The sequence below is a fragment of the Drosophila miranda genome, chromosome 2 (assembly GCF_003369915.1).
Source record: "Drosophila miranda strain MSH22 chromosome 2, D.miranda_PacBio2.1, whole genome shotgun sequence".
Classification (NCBI taxonomy): domain Eukaryota; kingdom Metazoa; phylum Arthropoda; class Insecta; order Diptera; family Drosophilidae; genus Drosophila; species Drosophila miranda.
The window spans coordinates 18,735,443-18,758,921 of NC_046675.1; the positions used below are offsets into that span (position 1 = coordinate 18,735,443).

Below are 23,479 nucleotides of genomic sequence, written 5' to 3' on the forward strand. Positions count from 1 at the left end.
GAAATATCAAACGGCGAGCTCTCCGTGGTTGTAGGCAAATACACAGCTATTTCTGTTATTTTTCAGCAGGGACGGTCGGAGCTGATAAGATTGCCAATAGTGCCAATGTGTATCAAGCGATACACAACACAATCGCGGCACAAGCGAACGCAGAGATAAAACGAACTTTTGCTTTTGCCCTAGCTGGTCTCGAATCTCGAACATACACACAACTGAAGCAATTTCAGGCAATCAATTAATATACGGGACGGTGTGCATGGGAGCCAGCTGATATTACGGCGAAGCGTTGGTGTGGGCCCTGCCGTTACCAGTTAGTTTGAGTTCGAATTTGATTCGCAGCGGGTCGAAAGTGGAAGTTTGGCCAGGAGCATCGTAGAAAATCGTGTGAAGCACAAGGTAACCAATTGCTCGTCTCGCGTTCCAGTACTCGTATCTAGACTCGTAAATCAAGATCCAGAATATTGGCCGAAGACCGCTTTGCCCCAGCAAACCCCTTTTTGCGATACCATTGTTTGCTTAGTATCTTGAGGATCTGATGTCATACCAGTAGAAGCAATAAATCTGCAGCTTTTACTAATTGGAACATAATCACAAAAAAAAAAAAATTATGACGATTTACTACTTCTTTTCGGGTCTTTATGTAATTTGCTTTCATTAAAGATTGCTTCATGCGCCAGGAATTTCCTGGCGAGTGTGATAGCGGAAAATGTATAGCAATTCAGCAAGGTACAAAGCCATTCGAGAAGGTGGTGCTGAGTTTCTCTTATCTAATCGGAGCACACAGCTACTATACAGCCAAATGCCACAAGTGAACCATATGAATATACCCTTCAATATGTGCAGATGTACATATGTATACATTCATGTATATATAAATAAGCTTGCAAAGAGCGATCTTTCATTTACAATAGCTTCTCTTAAGCTCTGATTTCGCATTGCATTATCGCACTTCGGCAAAATGGTCAAAGCAGGCTACAGAACCTTGAAATATTTCCGACCCATATCACTTATGAATGGGTAAATATCCAAAAAGATAGGCATGCAGTTATAATATAATTGAGAATATATAAGTGGCTTACTCAGCCTGTGCATTTCATTGGAATCTACATTCTATTGTATATTCTACAGGATGCCACGTAACGGCTATGAAAATGGAGTGCCATCCAAGGCTCTTGCGAATGGGGACTATGATGAGATAAAGCCTACCTATGCATTGGAGCACTTAGCCACTTTTAAGCTCAAAAATGAGGCGGAAACGAAGCAGCCAAAGGAGAAGATGAAACTGCTTATTGAACTGGACAAGACGGGGGGCATTTGGCCTCACAAGATGTTTATGAGCTTCAACGGCCAGTGGCTAGTGATGCTAGACAACGAAATGAAGGAGATTGAGAACTTCCCTGGCAGCCTGATCACGGAACCCACAGCGTTTATTAGCGAGGATCCGCAGGAGGCATACAACAACATCTTGATATTTTCGGTTCCTGGTATCTCGCTAGGCAATACGGAGATGCACATTTTTCAGGTGAGCACTGATCGTCCTGGAACGTCCATCGAATCTCTTAATAATCTTTTATACTCCTCATCTGCTTAAGGTGGCCGATGTCAGCTCTGTAAACTTGGTGGAAGATCTGCGAACGGTAAGCATAGTACGCTCTGACAGGCCATTTTCCTATTGCCAAACGGATTTCTCATCTGAGATGTTCCCATTCATATCCATGGAATTACATTTATACTGTTGTATCTTCTTTATGGTGCGCTGATCAGATTATTGTCATGAGCGACTTCCACCATAACTTTACCATTTCTTTCTTGGCTGCCATCTAATGACGCTAACCTGTTGCTACTTAATGGGGCTTAAGGATATCTCCCCTGTCCAAATTAATGCAATTACAATGCAATTACAATGCAGACTTCTTGACTAGTTTTATAATACTATTTATTCCGCCCTTAATACATTTGTTCCACAAATAACTGTATCTGTATCATTCCTATTTGATCACAAATTGTGTTTTAACAGATAAATATCCGCAACAGTTAATAAAGCTAAGGGTGTATTAGCGTTCATCATCCCCCGCCCCTAACCAACCGATCTAGGCTACATCTAGGCAGGTCACTTTATTGCACCATCGCAGAATATGTAATGGGGTAATGTTCGCTCCACACGCTCCATCTCGGAAATGTGGACTCCTAGACTTCTTTGGATCAGAGTGACTTTGCGGTTCCATTTAGACCTACCCGTACTTTTCGGCCTATCCGCTCACTCATATGTAGGTCCAACTGCGCCCAGCATAACCTGCCATAATTATAATTCCCTTTTCCATACCTTATCCCTTGAACAACCCTTTAGATTATAGCATTAAATATTTACAATCCCCTGAAAGAACTTAGCAAATTTGTAAAATCTTTTCTTTCCTCCTCCTCTGTATTAATCGTTAGTTCTTTTAGTATCTTAAACCATTACTAGCAGATAATTTTTAATTAAATAAATAAATAAATTGTAGCTGAGCAAGGGTACGCCCGTCTCGATCGACCGTAACAAAACACCCATTCGCTTGCCCAAGCCTGACCGACCCGTTAACCAGCAACCCAAGGACCAGTACGGAATTGCGGCGGCCGTGGCCGGGATTGCTGCCGAGAAGAATGCGCTGGATCGCGAGCAAACCGAACGGGACGTCCAGGTGATTAATCATTGCTTTGAGGACATTGAGCGGTTCATGGCGAGGCTCCACTACGCGGCCGAGGCTCTAACCGAGCTCAAGTTGCGCAAGGAGCAGCACAATCCCCACGGAGAAGGTCTGCTCGTACTGCGGTCGCGTCCACCCATTGAAAGCGAGTTCCACGACATCCTGGCCAAAGTGAAGCTAGCTCTTATTTACTCTGTCAAGCTGCAAAACCACTTCACAAAGAGCTCGGATCCCATCCACAATGTTTTCATTTCTCTTCAAACCATTGTGACTGTCTGCAACGACATCTATGTAGACGCCAATTTGCCAGAAGGCGTCATTAATCCGCTGCTGCGTCGCGAAACTATTACGTTCCTCAGCGGGACGTTGGACTCCAACGAGAAGCAGTTGTGGCACAGTCTGGGACCCAACTGGACGGTGCCGAAAGATCAGTTTAAGGACCACAAGAGCTCGTACCACCCTATTTTCTACGACGACTGGTCGCCGGACTGGGTTGTGGACGAGGAGGTGCAGTACCTTGCGCCCGCACTAAAGAAAACATCAACGCCCTCACCGATACCCCTGCCTCCGAGTCCGGGTGGTAATCGCACCTGGCTGAATCGTTTAGAAAGCCGCAATGTTAAGATCGCGGAGGTCGCGTACAACAAGTCGGCTACCAACGACAAGGAGCTGAAAGTAACAAAAGGCGAATACTTGGAGGTATGCAATTGAATACCCCTTAGTTTTACCTCAGTCTATGTGAGTCAACAAACTCCTGCAACGCCGTTCACAGATAATTGATGACTCCCGCAATTGGTGGAAGGCTCGCAACTCCTACGGAAATATTGGATTCGTGCCTAACACCGTGCTTACGCCGTATAACTTTGAGCACGGCGTTAATTCGAACGGCCGCGACTCAGAGTCATTGGCCTCTTTGTCGCTGCAGGAGAACGAGTCTAGTGAAGCCAACCCTCCCGTGTACCGCAATACCATGGCCTTATATGCGGCACCAACAGACCTGGAGCAGCAAGCGGGCAGCGTCAAGGTAATGCCGCGATCGTATTCCATGCCCAATGTTCCCATTCCCCCACCAATGCCGCCGGCGGGAGAAAGCCAGCCAACCACTCCAAGTGGCACCCTAAAGCGCAACATGGCCGCGGCAGGAGCACTGGCAGGTAAGCCCTAATATACACATTCCGTGCTCGTAGCATTTACTTAAATTCAGTGCTCTGTCTCTGTCTCTGTCTCGCCTTCCAGCGATGCGTGCTCGCAACGACTGCGATGCCGCTGATGAGGCCTACATGATGCAGGACGATGTGAACGATGAACTGCGCCTCATGCTGCAGCAGAGGCAGCGTCGTAAGGACCTCGAAATCCTGAAGACTCCGGAAATCTTCATTACCCAGCACTCGAAGCCCAGAGAGGTGGAGGAATGGCTGCGAGGCAAGGGCTTCTCCGATAATATAATCAAGCGTCTGCACTCCCTCAGCGGCGAGGAGATCTTCGCTCTCTCACCTCACACCATCGAAAGCTACTTCGGGCTGCGAGAGAGTCGCCGTCTGATATCACAGATCGTGCTGCAAAAGAATTTCTGCGAGGTGAGCATGTCCGCCACTCCCGCCCTTTCTGAACCCATCTTATTCAGTATTCTTCTCTGTCCATTCCATTGCAGTACAAAACCATTCGCTCGTCAGAGCTATCTGCCAAGCTGGCTCGTGCTCGTCAAAAGGCTGACCAATCCAACGGCAATGGCAACGACAACCCCAACGAAGTCTTCTAATATTGCCATACCATACATAGTTGTTTTGATTGGAATAGCCTTGGTGCACAGCGAAAGTAACCTGATCCGGTGCTCAGAAACGCTCTAGACGTGCCATTTATTTATTTATGCATAGCAAACTTCCATCTACTTTTAAAAATCAATGTTTATTAAAAACCATTAAAATATTTTAGAACAAAAATGCATTAAAGATAACTTTGTCCATTCAAAGTTGAGTGAGTTTATAAAAACCTCACCTCCATACATATATATGTACGTATGTAGGCACACATTTACACACCTACCAGTATCTACCTGTATTTTTACACCATCATCATCCTTGGAGAAGCATCTATGTAGTTAGCCTGCGCTTTTAAGCAGTCTTCGTGAAACATTGTACATATGGACATATGTATGTATCTATGTATGTACGGAAGTCTCAACCGCCAGAATGGAATTGCTGTGAAGATGCTCGCAATTCAAACTCGCAATTCGCTTTGAGCTGCACAGTTTTCCAACAATCCTCCAACAGTTTACAAACCGGATGATTGACATGCAGCAACTAATTAATAAACAAAATAAATAATATACGTATGTGTATTTAATACTTTAATTATATATTAGTTTAAAAATACGGGAAGTGTACATGTAAATTATTTTTCATAATTTTCTTGTCTGTATAAATACAGTCTAAATATAAGAAAACATTATTTTTTTTCATAGTTTTTTCAAAGCTTTATTTAAATAATGAAAAATATTTAAACAAGCCGGAACTTTTTATACATATGCATGTATGTTTGTATGCACTGGTATTCATATTCCGTTCATGTTCGGCTTATGCTCGGAACTTTTATCATTACAGGAATATAATGAAAACCGGTTTCTAAAGTAATTAGTCACTCGTTTCGCATTTTGTTGACTGCCGACTGTTCTGTTCACTGCCGCGAATAAATATACATATGTACATACATAGAAGACTTACCGGACTATCCTGGTTTTTTATTTGCATTGTATTTTTGCATTTTGTATCTATTAATCGTAACAGGCAGAAGCAATCGTGCAGTACCATATGTACATGTATTTGTATGTTTGATGATACATGTACATGTGATATATGTATATGGTTATATCTGGGATACTGAAGTACATAGAGCAACTTACATATTTTGTCTGTGCATACTTTTGTGACATATAAACTGATGTTAGTGTAAAGTGCCCCTCCGTCCCCTATCCATTTTAATCCCAGAGTTCTCAGAGACTTGAAGAGCTCATATTTAAACAAGCCACACTTTTATTTTGGAAGGAGAGGCTGACTGTGTGTAATTTACAAAAATTACATTTGGAAAGTTAATGGGTTTGAAGAAAAGCTGTTCAAACTTTCATCAAAAAATTGTCAGCCTTACTTTATTAAATTTGATTTAGAAGGAAGTGTTGTTTGCCACTCATCTGTCTAAGCAAAAAGATACGCTCTCTGGTCGCTGATTCACTTGGGAATTGGCTAAGTCGCATGTTTCAAGGCTCAACCGGTTGCCAGAACACATGTAGGTATCTAAATTATAAAATCGGCATTTGGCATGTCAAGAAAGAGAGAGTTATTCGAGTTTGTCCAGTTGCAGCCGCGCTGCTGTTCAATTGTTTTGTGGGATCTGTGGTAGGCTTGCCAATTATAACGAATTAATTTGCAATTACGCGCTTTTTGCCAAAATTCATTTTCAGCGTGCAATCCGGTCCACAGGTTATTCAGGGTTTAATAAATGATCAAATTGATTCAATTACTATCAAATTTATTTTTACCGACTGAAACAAGTTCCGAGTGCTATACCAGATTTCTTACCTAACGTTGCGACGCCAAATATGTCTTTAGTAATTGTTTGCTTGTGACTTAAAAAAAATAACAAGGTAAGCAAACAGTACTTTGCATCCCATCTGGCATCCCAGCAGCATACAGCCATACTGCAGCCGTGATGTACAGTCGTAACAGTTCTTGGATCTCGGCGTTTTTAAGATCTGCAAGAACCAAATTTGGTTTACTTCTGGGATGATAAACTTTCACGGCCAGACTTGCGAAGAATTTTTACACCGAATACATAGTAGGTATGGAACAAAAGAAACAACGGTCTGATATGACAAATCATTTATTCAAATACTCGTATACTCGTATCTAGTAATTTAAGTGACTTTCCATCTGCTATTCAGCGTTATAAACTCATCGAAAACACCGATCTGTTCAATTACTGGGCTGAAGAATACGTACATATAATGTATGTTGTGTTGAGGACCTGCGGCCTTTGCAATCCCACGAAATGCTGTGTCCCGGTTATTGTCATTTTAATTGAATTGAAAAGTGTTGTACATTAGGCCCGAGGACAGTCCAAATGTTTAATTAATGAAAATAATTAGCCAAACGACGGTCACGCAGAGCCAGCAGCAACAAGAGGTTTTGTAATGTTTTCGAAAGAAAATCTGCCTAGGTCACAGCTGGCGTCCCATACGATGAGTCGCATTACAAAAGTAGGCACTTAAAAAGGTCAGAGGCTCGCATGAGTGCTCCTGTGTTTGTGGGATCGTGTGTCGCTTGGTAATACTTACAGCCAATGGCGCTAAGCACACTCTGAAAGAGATCGCTATGCGAATCCTAGCCAAAAACATAAATTACATAAAGCATAAGTCAGTCTTTTCAATATCGCGGTCTGGGGCTCACTACATTGTATGTTCAAACTGGAGCAGAGCAAAAAGTAAGCAGACTTTTTGATTTACACACTGGTTCGCGTACTCCGCCGCAGTGCCTGCTCTCGACTAGTCCAGGCCCAAGCATATGTACGGTCACACAAGCACAGTCCGCCGCCAGCGCCACTGAAGCTGGTGGCGCCGACGCTGCTTCTGCTTCTGCTGCTGCTGCTGCTGCAGCTGCTGCTGCTGCTGCTGGTGTGGATTCAGATTCGTTATAAAAGGCCCAAAACCATCGGCAGCGCAGTTAGTTCGCCCTGGGCCTTGCCACAGTTAACCAACCAACCAACCAACCGATCTGGTTCAACGCCACAAGCCATCGTCAACGTCCAGTCAACGGATTAGCGCTAGGCTCCCTCCCCTGCTGATGGGCAGGTGTGCATAAGTATAACTGTGACGAGAGGTAGTTGATAATTAATGTGTGAATTGTATCCGAGCCAATAGTAATTGAGGAAAACAAAACCAACATAATCTGCAAAAGCCTGCTCTGCTCAGCTTACCGTGGAATTCGCGGTTGCGCACTCGAAACAACCGACTTGTGAATTGTAAAAACAGTGTTCAAATACCTCTGAAGGAATATGCTTGAGCTCGATCGTTAATGTGGCAAACTACACAAGTGAAAGAAATCGAAACATAATCTTCTAAAACAAGCCGGTTAGTAGCTGATTGGAGAAAGGATAAAAGGAAAACCCATGGTGAGTGCGATTAGAACGAAATATGGAAACGAGTGCCGAAACCAAAAATTAAAAAATGTTAAGGTGCACATACATATGTATGCAATTCTCAATCAAAAGCAATAAAGTGACCGAAAACTGAAACAAAAACGATTAAACTCGGTTTAAAAAAAAACTTACTGATTTAGACCAGTTGCTTGCTAAGCCGTTCGATGTCTGTAAATTTGAAACCACCATTTTTGGGTTATTTGTTTTCGATTGCCTGCATCGCATCTGTCAATATGTCACACGGTTGTACTACTATGTACACACTCCTATACATATGTACATACGTTCGCATTAAGTACAGGTAATCGTATCTTTCAGACACATGAAAGCGAACACTTTAAAACGAATTAGCTTTAGCGGTATTTTGCTAAGTTTATTCGTTAATGGTTGTCCTTAAATCAGCTAATTATCAAGCTGTACAGTCCCACAATGTGCTCGCATTGCAGATACCGGTTTCTTCGCTAGCAGTTGCTTATTTAAATATAAATTACGGTCAAATGTTGCTTGAAAATCCACTCAACGCTACCAGCAAGCAACTTCTGCCACCGGAGCCAAACAATTGCGTTGAAAGTTACAAATCTTTTTATTAAACCTAACTATTTTGGTATTCCAAGCGAGTGACCTTCAGGTTTCCGTGGCTGGTTTATCGGCAAAGGCTTTCAATCCAATAAAGCCACATCGTTCGCCTCAGTCCAGCCCCTTCCCTCCCAAAAAGTGCGCTTTGAAGTGATCACAAATAATGCCGACGGCTTGGTTACGCCACGCCCATCATTCAGAGTCTGTGGAGGTGACTTCAGATTTAGAGCATTGTTTGAATAAGTGCACAGACACACTGAAATATTCGAGTGATTTATTCGACATTCAAATCGGACAGACCTCGTTTAATTCTATCAATCAGGTTTCGTCTGCTTATGCCATGAACGTAAAATTTTGTCTGTACGCCTAGTTTCCCATGAGCTTTACTTTCTCTCTCATTCGGAATCTTAAGCCTGTTATGTAAACCCGAGCCAATATTAATGTAAAAGTTTATACATCAATTCGAATGTGTATACGAGTGTGTGTATATGCGCTTACCCACAACTTTGACGACTTGCCATTCACTTGGTTTTAACATTAATTTCTGGTGTTGCCTTTTAATTGAAAACCCCAGAGGAGCCACGATAGGTCTTTGGACTACAAGTATGTAAATTATGTCAGTATATATGTATAATGCTCAGGCACTAAAGCAAGTTTCTGACATATCCGTCATTCATAGTTGATCCCTTGCAATCACACACACACAACATACATAATATAAATAAAATAAAATGAATTTGCAAATCTGAAGTATGATCCAGGTTAAGATGCATGGCGGGACCCCAATAATGAGCGCCGAACACACCTGTCCAATTATGAAATTGGATGCAGCGTAACGTACTTCTGGTGTCTTATTGCCTTTCCACAACTAATTGGGAAAGTAGAGAGAATGTTAGGAGAGGTTTTGTTGCGGTATTGTCGAAAAATGCGAAAGCGCAAATGTGGCGGCTTCGAAAATGACTAAATACTCTCTTAAATACGCTTAAATGCTTGAAAATAATTTGAGAAGTGGCATGCCACATTAGCCCGGGTGTTAACTAGCAATTTCACATCAAGAGAAGTGGGCGCAGAGATGAACTGGATAATCGTAACCGTAGCACCGAAAGCTCATGGTATAGGATTGGTTGCAAATCAAAGCCGTTGCAACAAATTGCATTGCACTGCTTAAGCCATGCAGGCCAGACAGGCCGGCGCGTGAGCTTTGCACATGCCAGGTGGTGGGTGCTTTGTGTTCAAGAACCACGCCACGGGCGCAACCAATTAATGAATAGCTTAAACTAATCAAATAATTGCATAATTAATTAACTGAAAAGTGTGTGGAATGTATTTTCCAGCTACTGGCTTTTAACACATTCAGCATCTATTCTGATTAAGGAATCTTTTCAGGATTGATTGGCTAGTTATCCTAAAAGCTACTGCGGTATTTGCGGATTTATTTCTTTTTTTACAATTAATAATATAAAAATAAAATTCAATTGAAATTGACTTGGCTTAATTGAATTTCAAATCAAATATTACTACAACAAATAATTAGTCCCATTTTTTGTGGGTTGGGATACTTCATTTAGCAAATCCTCCTTCTGTTTAATATTATTTTTTCCCATGCAAAACACTTTTATTTGACAAATACATACAAATATATTCAATATTGGTAATACCATTCACTCTTTATTCACACCAAGCTGCAGTTGTCGAACTCTAAGCACGAACCGAACTAAATGTAAGCTGAAGAAAGCGAATGACGACTCGAGTCCAACCTGTTTAGGAGTTTCACTTTCAGTGCTGTTTAACGTATGGATTCAGTGCCAAAGTCAAGGTCTTCGTTATGCCCCACGTGCTTTTGGCCACAGCAAAGTCTACAAAACGGTCAACGGCTACTGTCGGTTGCGACTAGCGGCAACAACATTATCCGATCCGTCCATAATTGGTCTCGATTACAACTTCACTTAGTCGAAAACCGTTCGTGGCGGCTGATTCATGAGACGTTCGTAGCGCCACACGAGCTGTTAAAGACATTTTAATGCAACTTGATCCAATCACACATTTCATGGCTAGCTTTTTTTCGGGATGGCTTCCTCTACAGACTTACAAAAAGGGTTCAGACGATGGATAACCCAGGCTATTGACTGGGAGGGAGCTGCCATTACAAAGGGAATTCCCAACAAGACATGGCCACAAGAAATTTCAGAAAACTGACCCGAAATGGCAATATCCTTCCGCATAGACGTGACTTCTTGTCTCGCGTGCACATCTGTTTTCTTCGCTTGCTTCCGTTATACATCTGTACATTCCCCCTCCTGCGTGTTGGCTCTGCTCTGGTTGGCATTGTCACCGGACGCCGCAGTTGCGCGAAAACAGACCATCATAATTACCTCAAATGTAATTGTACGAAACAATTGAAGTGAAGTAAGAAGTGTGGGTTGGTCTCACCGCAAGTGGATGGAGCTGCCTGTATAGGCAATTTTTACAATTCACTTTTGATAGTTATTATTCAAAGCAAAGGAAAACTGTAAGACAAGGGGATCGTAACATAAGATCACGAATATAGTATGCATACACAAATGGAAATCAGTAAGGAAGCTAATATCTTTGCATACCCTTCAAGTTAATGTATTAATGTACATTTACCATTCTTCAAGGCTTTCAATGTATGTACTTTTAAACTGTATTAATTATTATTTTATAAATTTTTGTCCCTTACTATCTTCTCCTATAATAAAGATGATTCTTAATAACAGTTTTTTCTCAAAGTCTCTCTTAAAAGCCAGCTAAATTGTTTTTTAAGGAATTATGAAGTGATTTATAGGAAAATGTGAGGTGATGAAGAAAAAAAAACAAATGTAAAAATCGTACTGGTACTTAATTCAAATTTAAAAGATAAAGATAGAGATAATTTAGTTGTAAACTCGATACTTTTTTAATCAATTAACTGCTTTAGATTATTGGGTTCCTTTCCGCAAGTTTTTTCTATTTTACTAGATTAAGCCAATGTCGACATCTATTTCGCGACCATATGTTTATTGCAAAACGTTGTGCTGCGCGACCGCAACTCTACATTTATACCCTATACTTAGTCAGTATGGCTCTCCTCCGGCAGACTCCGCTATAATTAAACGACAAAGAGGGCGTGCGAGAGAGACAGAAAATCAGGCAGAACTTGTCGTCAGGCGCTGCATAGCCACTGAAAATCGATTCGTTTCTTTTGGTTTTAATAATGGTCCGATTTGATCCAGATTCGGCAGTCTGGTAGATATGGTCATTCTCTATGATTGTGCTTTTTTAATTTTCTCTTATCTGTGGATGCCACAGATTTTTGTCTTTTGTGTTGGGGGAAAGGGGCGGGGCGAAGTTTTGAAATACACTTGTAACAGTGACATATCACTGAAATATGGATACAAAATGTCGTTGCTCTAGCTCTCCGAACACTAGGCGCTCATAGGGACGGACGGAGAGACAGACATGGATTGATGCTGATCAAGAATATATGTATATACTTTATGGGGTCGGAAACGCTTCCTTCTGGACGTTACACACATCCATTTTCACCACAAATCTAATATACCCCTATACTCATTTTGAGTATCGGGAATAATTAGAAGAACGCCCTATTTTGTACTAAACGTTGAGCTAATAAAAAATGCAATCGAATCAAAAACAAAAAAGCCTGGGAAATTTTTTGTTTTCTATCTTTTTGGCACATCAAAAGCGTACATATGTAGTATTTATTATATTTTATGCACACATGCTTTATACATACATACATATATCGGGGATGGATCTATTGAAACCGCTACAGAATTTACACGCGTAATGCAAAAAATAACTAATTTGCCAATGCCTTTAATCAAGATACAATATAGCGGCTAGTATTTTCATGTCACAGAGCGTCTTTACCATACTACGTTGATGTTGTCATTTCACCTAATATTGCATCTAATAATTGGACACTGTGTTATGTGAACAGTTCGCATGACTTTATAGACGTTTAGTAAATGTTTAAGTTTCACGCCCTACTCGTTTCCAGCTGCATAACCCCTAGACGAATATACATATGTATGTATGAATGAATTGTAAATATATGTAGGTACATAATGAAAAGTAAAGGAAACCGATTCTCGTCCGTGGAGCACTGCAGTCGTGATATGTCAGGCTGAGTAGCGAAAGGCTAAGGCAAAAATTACAATCTTTACTGCATTGGATCAAGAACGTCACCTCGTATACGGGTGCCGAGTTTTAGTTTTGCGGTTTTTAATTGTAAATAAGCTACCAGCAGGCGCAGAGGCAAGAAGAAATATAAATCACGCTGGGGGTCTAACTGCCAGAGATCTCGACCCATAGAATGCAGCGATAAGCTTAGACGCGCCGACATTACATTGGATGCTGGCGTTGTTAGGCAATACTCACTAGTTTGATTAAAGGCATTCATTTATTTTTGTAGTTCAAACTACGAGATTGATAATAGGGTAACAAACAGTGGGTTAGATATTCAGTTTAACGTCTTTAACAGTCTTCAAGGCGTCAGCGTAGCGAGCCAGCACAGGCTCCACTTCTTCCGCAACGAACTCTTCTACCTGATCGCTAGCCCGTCCAGTAAATGTCCGCGCATCCAGTATATTGTCGAGCTGATTAAGTATAGGCGCAAAGTAGGGATCCTTGCGTACACGGTCCACCAAATCGTTATCTTTTCCATGTTGCTTGACTTGTGCTCCGGCTTCTTGCGAGAGGACTCGAATCTTCTCATGGCAAATCTGGCGATCGCCGCCAGCCTTAACCATGGCCATTATTATGTTTTCCGTTGACATGAAGGGCAACTCTTGGGAAATGTGTCGTTCAATAACCTTGGGATAAACCACTAGACCCTGAGAAATATTAAGCAACGTGAGAAGGGCGGCATCCGCGGACAAAAATGCCTCGGACAAGGTAATTCTCCTGTTGGCAGAATCGTCCAGAGTGCGCTCCAGCCATTGCGTTGCGTGTGTGTTGGCAGCGTTGCTGAACAGGGTTATGAGGTGACGGGCCAATGCGCAGCAGCGTTCCGAGCGCATGGGGTTCCGCTTGTACGGCATAGCAGAAGACCCAATTTGCGTGCTTTCAAATGGCTCCTCAAGCTCCTTTCGCGAAGCCAGGATGCGCAGATCAGAACACATTTTGTGAATGCTAGTGCCAAGACTGGAGAGGGCAGCCACAACTTCCACGTCTACTTTCCTAGTATAGGTTTGACCTGTGACTGCATATGCCTTTTGAAATCCGGCCAGCTCGGTAACCAATTGATCCAGCTGTTTCACCTTCTTACCGTCGCCGTTAAATAATTGAAGAAATGAGGCCTGGGTGCCGGTGGTACCCTTCACTCCACGGAATCGCAGGTCCTGCTGACAACGAGACAGCGCTCGTTCATCCATTAGCAAGTCCTGAATCCAAAGGCAAGCGCGCTTGCCCACAGTGGTCAACTGCGCTGGCTGCAGATGTGTAAATCCAAGCGTGGGTTGGTCCTTGTATGTTTCTGCAAATTGCTTCAACTGAGACACCACAGAAGCGATACGAGGCAGCAGCAACTGAAGCGCGTCCCGAAGAACAATGAGGTCCGTGTTGTCGCCCACAAAGCACGAGGTAGCCCCCAAATGAATGACGGGAGCGGCTGTAGGACACTGCTTGGCGAAGATATGGACGTGCGCCATAACGTCATGCCTTGTGAGACGCTCCTCCTCAGCCGCTGCATCGAAATCGATGTTATATATTTCCTTCTCCATTTCGCTTATCTGCGCCTCACTTATCTCCAGACCCAGCGAGCCCTCAGCTTTTGCCAGAAATACCCACAGCTTGCGCCATGTCGAGAACTTGTATTGGTCGCTGAACAGAAACTGCATTTCCCGGCTGGCATACCGTGTACTCAGGGGCGACTTGTATCCTTCGTATTGGCTTCCCATTTTCTTAGATTTTTTCTTTTTAATGCAAATTATCAAAGCAGTTTAATTGCTAACTCTATTTACGTGTCGTCGAAGTCACAGGTGGTTGGAAATACGCAATACGCACACGTGCGGAGTGCTCGCTTTGCCACTTGAATAAACTTTGCGCTGAAATAGAGATGAAATTGCATTTATATTAAGTTCCGAATTTCTTGAATTTACATTAACAAATGTAAATTTTCCATTAATAATATAATTTGTCGGATTTATTGATAAAATATACCGTCCGATACTTAGGAATATACCATAATATACCGTCTCTTTTTAAAAATATACCGTAAATATACCGATGCAAAAACAAACTTATCCCACTTAAGCCCCCTCTATTCAAATAGTTTAAACTATTTGAGGTAAATGGCGGCAAATATTAACGATCGTAAATTCTTCTTGTAGATCCATGACATCTTTCAACTAAACTGCGCTAAAATTATTCAATTTTCATTATTTTCGGTGGAATATTAAAATACCCCCGTTGGGTAATAGTCGAAAGAGAATAGTCGTTCCTATTGCTCAATTGTGATATTCCGTTGAATAATTCTGGCTCACTAAGACTCTCAGCCCGGCCACATAGTTTTATCCCATTGATGAATAAATTTTCTACAAGATTTGAGTACTTTTGATTACTCCCATTTATCGTAATTTGACTAAAACAAAGCCAAAATGTTCAACAAAAAAAACAGTCGCAGTGCTATCACGTCAATGTTGCTGGTATTTGAAGACATGTTGCTTATCAACCGAGCATGGCCATTTGTATACCTTATTTCGTTAATTTTATATAAAGATTTTCTTTGAGCCAAACAAATCAGTGACATCATACTAATGGTCATCATCAAACAGAGAGTTTTTTCCAACTAATCTCTTTGAGAGTTTGTTTGGCTGCATCGATGGCTTGACAAATATATCACCTATATCTACGTAAATCATATTCATCGAATAGGGCGGATTTAAGTTTTTGTTCTGGTGACTTTGGCTTGGGCGAAATGGAGCTTAAGAAGTCGTCAAAGAGAGACTTTGGCAACGGAACATGTTGCTCCAGCAACAGTTTTGCAATGGATATTTATGTTTTGAAGAACAATTTTGAAGATTTTTATAGGCCCTTTCTGTTTCAAAACCGTTTCAGTAACCAAACCGTTTCCATTAACGTACGATTTATTTGAACCTGTGGAAAACGGTAAACAACTCAAACCGCCTATGAAAAAATAAGTTTGTATGGATATATTATTTGTGGTGTATATCAAATACATATTAAAAGTAACTTATCAATACCAATTTTAATACTAGTCCTTAGGTTCTGTTAAACTGACATGGCAAGTTCCCTATTGAAGATCATGAAGGCAGAAACGGCCTCGGAAAGCATGTTCCCCCATAATTCGGCTATTAAAGTGGCTCAGCCTGAATCTGAATCTGCTTCAGCTCCAGAATATAAACATCACGTTCACCTTATCAATGGTGGGGAAATGCATTTCCATCATCACCATATGCCAATCCAAGTACAGTAATTAAGGTACATAATTTAAAAGAATGGAATGGAACTCATTGTTGCCTACTGGTTCAAAGAGAGCCGGTAAGGCTTTAAATGCAATCCATTGGAATAAATGATGCACGGAAGCACGATTTGAGATAGCAAACATTAAAAAAGACCTGCGTATGGATGTTTCTATGTTACTTGTTACTTAGAAACCCTAACGCGTTTCCGGAAAAAGTGCTGCATAGTGCCACCGACAGTGCGTATTTCAATCCAATTTACAGAACCCGCGCCAAATGTTATCGGGTTCAAATGTTAATGAATAGTTATTATTATATTAATTTCATTATGTGTGCAAAAAATATCAAATATTCTTGAATATGAACGATTGAACGTTCTTAAACGATAAAATGGCTTGCGCTGAATGGCAGTATTAGTCCACAACACCAAAATAATAGCGGACAAAAATGGCAGTTTGTTGGATTCAAACTGGTTCAATGAATTCGGCACAAGACAGTTAAGAATCAATTAGTGCGGCGCATCTAAACATAAGACCGCTAAGGCGGTTGAGGGGCTTATTTGGCATGTGTGAAAATATCCAAATAGCTTCCAAATTTGCAATGAAAAAAAGCTTGGCTCCGTCTAAGCGGGGACGTGGCATATGATCTGGCTCTGCCCCCTACGCCTACTTATCAGAAGCGTATGCATCGAAGTTGTGTGCATGGGCCCGAGAGCTTTGATCATGTGACTCTAGAGTATAGAGCGCGGAGTACTGAGTACCGGCTTCAATATATAACGCAATCGACATGAGACTTTTGGCTATGAAATTGCATATTGACATCGTTTTGGGAAAATGCTGCCATTGCCTTGCATAAATTTGATTTCAAGCTCAAAAAGTTGAAATATTTTGTAATTAACGCGCAGGTTTCAGAAGTTGCGCGGTGGTTACCACACTTTGAGGCAACATGAAATACCAGAGCAACTGCTTCGGATGTGCACGACTTTAAGGTGCTTGACGCTTGGGACACTTTCATTTTAAATGGCCATTTCAATTAGTGCTTGTTACTCTATCGGCCAGACCAATCGGAATGTTTTTGATTTGTGTGCGCACCACGTAGTTTTGTATGCCTGTAATCAGACTGCAATAATGTTGTACCCCACCGTTGGTGCCTTCATATGGCAGCCGGTAAACTCAAACAGTAGTCTGCCAATAAATCAATCATTTCGTCGTCCATTTCTCGTCGCGTCTCAATGACTATTTTACACTTTAATGATCACCAAAAGGATCTGGATATGAATTCGTTTTTAATTAGAAGCCGTTAAGGTTGTAAAAAATTTGCTCGAATTGTCCCAATACTTTTGTTGCTGTGACCAAAATCAACCGTGTATTGGGCTAGGCCTGAGATTTCAATGATAGAAAGTTTTTTGGGGCAAAGAGGTAAGTAGCATAAACTTGCGTGTATAAATTATATGCTAAAAATTACATGTCATTTGGAAAGAATACAGAATGATACCACGACTGAATAAATGGAATTTAATTCTTTCAGAATAGCTCTTTCTTTCGGCTGTATGTAGCTCGATACCACGATCAGATATTTATATTTGCAAATAATTCGTGATTGACTTTTGTACACATGTACATAAATATTTATAAAGCCCCATACATTTGTACGGCCGGCCCTGACCAACGGCTGCAGTGAGCCTTCGCGGGTCCGCCTCGAGTTGCAATTTAAATTCAAGTACTTGCTGTGGTTTGTCTACAAGCGGGTAACATTAGAGTGGAGTTAGAAACTCAAGTCAGGCCGGTCAATCGGCACTTTCAATCATGCAGTGACCCAGTTCAAAATAACAAATCCACAACTGCCGCAGCTCTTGTTAGTTTCCTGGAACTGCGACATTAAACCAGACCGAGAGGGTACAAGACTCATTGCGAACTGGCACGAATTTGAATTAAAGTTGTTCCGATCACACTGGTGCTGGCTGGTCCATTGTTCTGTGCAACATGCAATTAAAACATTTACAGGGTTTGCCTTTGTTTCTGCCACGGCATCGAATATCTGCGCATTTGCATGCAGCTGGCCTTTTCTACAAAAGGTTGCGAATCGTGGTGCATGCGGCCGTAGGGCTGGGAGGTTGCGGGGACTCGCTGAGTCCGCAGAACGAATTCGGAGGCTGTGCGCAGACAAATTCATTATGTAAAGCCAACTATTACTGTCAATTCAGTCTGTTTACATAAGTAGCTTGCAAATTGGTCAAATATGCAGTTACCATAAAAACAATTATGAGACTTTTCACGCTTGTAGTCTGAGCACGAATCTGAATTGATTCCATTGTGCTTGGGACTTGATACGAGTACGAGTATGAGTACCAGCTCAGACTTTCAGTCTCAGTCTCCGCAATGAAATGAACATGTTTGTGCTCGTACTAGTACTAAAATGTCGCAATAAATAATAATGAATGCGCACCGAAATGGTGACGAAACCTGTTGCGACCGTACCTGGCTACAGGAGTAGGAGTCCAGATCGATCGCGGACTCAATGCAAAGGTTCCCCACAACTGGTTGGCAATGCGCGGCAAAAAAATGCAAAGTGTTCCACTTATAGTTCACTTGCTCCGAGTGGTCGGAGAACATGAATGTGTCCACGATGTCGCTGCTAGACTCCAATCACCTCGTCGGCCACAGGTGCACACCAAGACTAGCAGGGGATTGCTATGAGACATAAACAAATGTATGTATGCATGATCTTCTAGTCACTCGAAGTGTCGAAGCCAAATCGAAGCTTTATTTAGGTTTCCAGAGCAACAGAGGAAAAAGTATAAAGTATTGCTATTTTGAGACACATTGTCAGATGACAACCATCCATAAACCACAGAGAAGCGAAGACCGAAGAAAGACAAATTACCCGCCACCCTGATTCATATTCTGAAATATCGCTATTCTCATTCAAGATGGACGCTGCTCTGATTTTGACCCTTTTGGGATTCTCCTGCAACACGCTGGGTCTCAAAGTTTCTACGGGCTACCATATTGTGCACAACCAACCTTCCTATCCCAATTTCCACGGATTCAGCTATCTTCAAGGTTCAGCTCCGTACATAATTGGGTAAGTTCCCGTGCCGTAACTAGGACCGGCTTTCCTATTTTCGGACTTACGAGTATGTATGTGATTTATATGCAGAAATGGACTACCAAGTGCAACAGGAACTACTTCACCAGCTCCACAAACCCCATTTGGACCGGCAGCTAACCCCCCCGTTACTGCCTATGGCTACAGTTTTCCAACTCCGGGGCAAGTGTCATGCGCTCAATCCCCTGCAGTTTGTGAGAAAACAGCATACCGTACTCTGGACGGATCCTGCAACCATTTGGAGCAACCCGGACTAGGAGTCGCAAACACTAGGTAATACATCGCCGCGCCGACTTTCGTCAGACTGTCACATTTTTTCCCTAGGTATGGTCGTCTGTTGACACCTAAATACGCTGACGGCATATCAGCACCTACTCGATCGGTTACTGGAGACGAACTGCCCAGCGCTCGCCTAGTCTCGTTGGTGGCATTCGGAGAGCAGGACGTACCTGATCCGGAATTCACGCTCCACAATATGCAATGGGGCCAAATCATAACACATGACATGAGCATGCAAGCGGGTGGCACTCAATCCAGTAAGTGGGTAGCTCACGATTGCAGGCAATTCCAAATTCCAAATTGACTCTCCTCCCCTGCAGAGAAGCATCCGACGCGTTGCTGCACAGATGATGGCCGCCTTATTGGTCTAGACACGGCGCATAAGACTTGCTTCGCCATCATCGTACCACCACATGATCCGGCATACTCCCAGGTGGGCACTGAGTGCCTCAACTTTGTCCGAACTCTCACAGATCGCGACTCAAGCTGCCAGTACGCCGGTGGACCTGCAGAGCAACTGACCGTGGTCACATCATATCTTGATCTCTCGCTTGTCTATGGCAACTCAATACAGCAGAACAGCGATATTCGAGAGTTCCAAGGGGGTCGCATGATTGTAGAGGAGCGAAATGGAGGCAAGTGGCTACCACTCTCCCGCAACGTCACCGGGGATTGCGATGCAGTTGATGCCAGCGAGGTCTGCTACAGGTCCGGCGATGTACGTGTCAATCAGAATCCCGGCCTGGCGATCCTGCAAACAGTTCTTCTGCGCGAGCACAATCGAATAGCAGATGCTTTGGCAGCACTTAATCCCCACTATGATGACCGCACCCTTTTCCAGGAGGCCCGCAAAATCAATATAGCCCAATATCAGCAAATAAGCTACTATGAGTGGTTGCCGATTTTCCTGGGAGGCGAGAATATGTTAAAGAATCGCCTGATCTACAAGGCCCCGAGTGGCAGCTATGTCAATGATTTTGATTTAAATATTGATCCCTCAGTTCTCAATGAGCACGCAACAGCTGCCTTTAGATATTTCCATTCGCAGATTGAAGGCAGATTAGAGTAAGTACAGCTTTATTCATTTCTTTGTAGATACATATGTGTGCTCTTGAAGCTTAAGTATTATATAAAGGGATTTTTACATTACCTTACTCGCGTAACTAAATGATTGGATAATGTTGCTTCCAGCCTTTTGTCAGAGATGAGAACAGTTCTCGGCTCACTGACCCTGAGCGATTGGTTCAATCGTCCCGGCATCATTGAAGTGGGTGACAATTTTGACTCTCTTACCAGAGGCCATGCCACACAGCCCGAAGAATTGACAGATATTAACTTCGATAGACAGGTAAGTACGCATTCACCAACGAAGCAAGGCCCTGATGTAGCTGAATTTCTTAATATAGATCAAGCATTTCCTGTTCCGCCGAAACATGCCTTTTGGTTCCGACCTGCGATCATTGGACATACAACGCAATCGTGATCATGGTCTTGCCTCATACAACGATATGCGAGAATTCTGTGGGTTGAGGCGCGCTCATTCTTGGCAGGACTACTCCGATTTGATCAGCCTCCCCATTATTGAAAAACTTAAGTCACTATACGAAAGCCACGAGGACGTTGACCTGACGGTGGGAGGCTCACTGGAGGCCCATGTTGCTGGAGCTTTGGCAGGTCCCACATTCTTGTGCATCCTCACCGAACAATTTTACCGAACTCGCGTTGGTGATCGATTTTTCTTCGAGAACGGTGATAAGATCACCGGCTTCACTCATGGTATTTAATCAGTCTCTCACATAGACCTCATCCATGCATTAAATTACAACTGATTATTCTTTTTAGATCAACTGGTCGAGATTCGTAAGGCAAGTATGGCTCGCTTGCTGTGCGATAATGGAAATCATATTGCCTCAATGCAGCCTGAAGCATTCAGGACGGTTTCCGGATCGTAAGTAGAACTTCAGAAAATGAACTTAGGTCACTCATTAATGTAAATATTTGATCAGGAATCCTATTATGCCGTGCACAAATATTCAACAAGTCGACCTCACCAAGTGGATTGATCAAAAGCCATATGCCACAGCAGACCCATCAGTTCAGTATGGAAGAAAATGATCTGTTTCTTGGATCTTTTTGTTACTAGTTCAATGTAAAAAACACCTTTAGCCTAATCAGTATAATGATCATTAAACTGATCACCCTGTATTATATCCCCCAATTGATGTACAGAAATAAAACATTTACCATTTAATTGAAGTTTTTTTTAAAGCTCCATTGCATACCGCAGGCTCCGGGTTATTTCTGAGCGTTATGAATCGCCTCGTATGACCTATTGTCAAAAGCTCCTGGTACGTCAATAAATGTAGCCATTTCTATCTGTTTAGAGCCCAGTGTCTTTTCAATTGAATACGTAAGACAGAATATAGCGGTCAGTTGATTTTTTATTTTATTTTTATTTTTTTTATTTTATAGCTATTCATGTCGCTTTATTCGAGCAACAATCAATAGAGTTTTAAGTTCATAAAATTAAGGTTTTATTTAAACACATAAATTTAAATACTTTGTTAATTTTTTAATTTGGACTATTGACGACGGCGGGTATTACGCTGCTTATCGAAAGGCATTTCCATCTCTTCAAGAACCTTTGGTGTGTAACGAACTATAAGTTTTACAGAACCGATTGCTTGCTTTAACAATTCAACTGCCTTTTCAGGAACTGTCTTTAGGAAAAGGCGAGCGACCTGGGCGCAAAGTTTTGGGCGGGAGTCAAATTTCCGACTCGGGTTATTTGTTACCAAAATTTCCAATTTTCGGGTAAACTCTTTATTTTTTGTTTTCTGTGAAATCTCCTTGTGTCTAATGTTAGCTCGATAGTGTGCGATATCTGTACTACTTGTACTAAACGTACATTGGTTTGGGTAAAATACTAAGTTATTCTTTATTTTAACCATTAACACAATACAATATACAATCTTCACTCCAGAACATCAATTCATAAATGATTTTATAATTGTTCTTGTTAAACAAGCTCTCGATAATGTCAAGTAAGGATTTGAGATTTTGAAAAATTACCCTTACTCACAATTTTAAGAATTCTCAGATTTAATTGAGATTTGACCCACGCTCTCACAACTGAAAGGGACTCGGACATAAATGGATTCGAGCGTTATAAAGAGTTGAAACAATATATTTAACGTCCATTGAAAGTACATCAATATATCCTATTGGGTATCCTCAGAATTTTGTTCATTTTGGCAGTAACTGTTGCCAATTCCTTGGCTGTTAAATCTATCGAACACGAGATTGCTACTCATTTTGAATTATCGTAAAATTCGCTCGGGCCAAAGCACGCAGAGTAAGTTTCTTCTAATTAATATTTCAAAAGCTTAAAAACTTTCATCGGCTTTGTAGATGTTTTCGGGATCTCCTTCCTCAGCTCCACAGGCATCGCTGCTCGCATTTTTGCCTCATCGTATGGAGTTCCCTTGGCCAGCAGATACCGAAGTCGTTTCCGGTAGTTTTAGTTTTATATTAGGAATCGGCCCGCATATTTTCACATGTATTTAGTGCTTTTGTGTGGGTAGACAGCAGGCAAAATGGAACATTGATTAGGGGCAACCATGGCAATGCAGCACAGTACTAGAAACCTTTCCCATGCACATGCATAGGAAGATGGATGAGGTTGGTCCACCAAGCTAGAGCCCCATACCACGTTAAGGCTAGATTAAAACGGAGATCACTTGAATGATACCAAGATAAAACACGCGGCCAACTCATTCACATGACACCCGAAGCGTTCTCTTACGCAATATTCGTAGATAGCGAAGGCAGAAAACCTTTACACTTTCGTTGACTTTGGGTCAAGTGACTCGCGCAACTCCAAGTGTGAACAAGTTTATTGAAATACATAGCTAATTAAGAGACAAAGAGTTTGTTCTCTGCAAATTTTTCTCTTTTCAGGCCAGACTGTTGGAAACAATAGCCAATGTTCTTCAAAACATACATAAATATAAACGGATAAACATACTGATGTATTAAATACTTCAGAGGCAGTCCACATTTTGAATCGACAAAAATTTACATAAGTTAAAAGAATATCAAAAGATGGCATTTGACCAAGTTTGCATATTTTTCTAGAGATTTGCGATGGAGATTTCTCAATGGACATGATATAACGGTTCTAGTGAATCTAGATTA

General features: G+C 41.9%; 3 protein-coding genes across 4 annotated transcripts; 2 read left to right on the forward strand and 1 right to left on the reverse strand.

Annotated features, from left to right (window-relative positions):
• Positions 1-268: 268 nt before the first annotated feature.
• Positions 269-5,147, forward strand: LOC108156341 (epidermal growth factor receptor kinase substrate 8). Its single transcript, XM_017287740.2, has 7 exons — positions 269-396; positions 1,129-1,522; positions 1,593-1,637; positions 2,502-3,383; positions 3,457-3,838; positions 3,921-4,261; positions 4,336-5,147. The coding sequence occupies exons 2-7, from the start codon at positions 1,130-1,132 to the stop codon at positions 4,441-4,443; spliced, it is 2,151 nt and encodes a 716-aa protein (XP_017143229.1). The 5' UTR covers positions 269-396; position 1,129; the 3' UTR covers positions 4,444-5,147.
• Positions 5,148-7,390: 2,243 nt separating this feature from the next.
• Positions 7,391-21,533, forward strand: LOC108156344 (peroxidase). 2 transcript variants are annotated; one of them, XM_033388640.1, is made up of 10 exons: positions 7,391-7,524; positions 7,594-7,844; positions 18,825-18,979; positions 19,055-19,276; positions 19,328-19,539; positions 19,603-20,347; positions 20,474-20,630; positions 20,689-21,058; positions 21,125-21,230; positions 21,289-21,397. In XM_033388640.1, exons 2-10 carry the CDS (start codon positions 7,842-7,844, stop codon positions 21,395-21,397), a joined length of 2,079 nt encoding a protein of 692 aa, XP_033244531.1. In that variant the 5' UTR covers positions 7,391-7,524; positions 7,594-7,841. The 2 variants fall into 2 exon arrangements, with proteins under 2 accessions (XP_033244531.1, XP_017143231.1); XM_017287742.2 differs by having other exon boundaries at positions 7,391-7,844; positions 21,289-21,533.
• Positions 12,855-14,605, reverse strand: LOC108156345 (adenylosuccinate lyase). Its single transcript, XM_033388643.1, has one exon. It carries the CDS (start codon positions 14,369-14,371, stop codon positions 12,926-12,928), a length of 1,446 nt encoding a protein of 481 aa, XP_033244534.1. The 5' UTR covers positions 14,372-14,605; the 3' UTR covers positions 12,855-12,925.
• Positions 21,534-23,479: the final 1,946 nt, after the last annotated feature.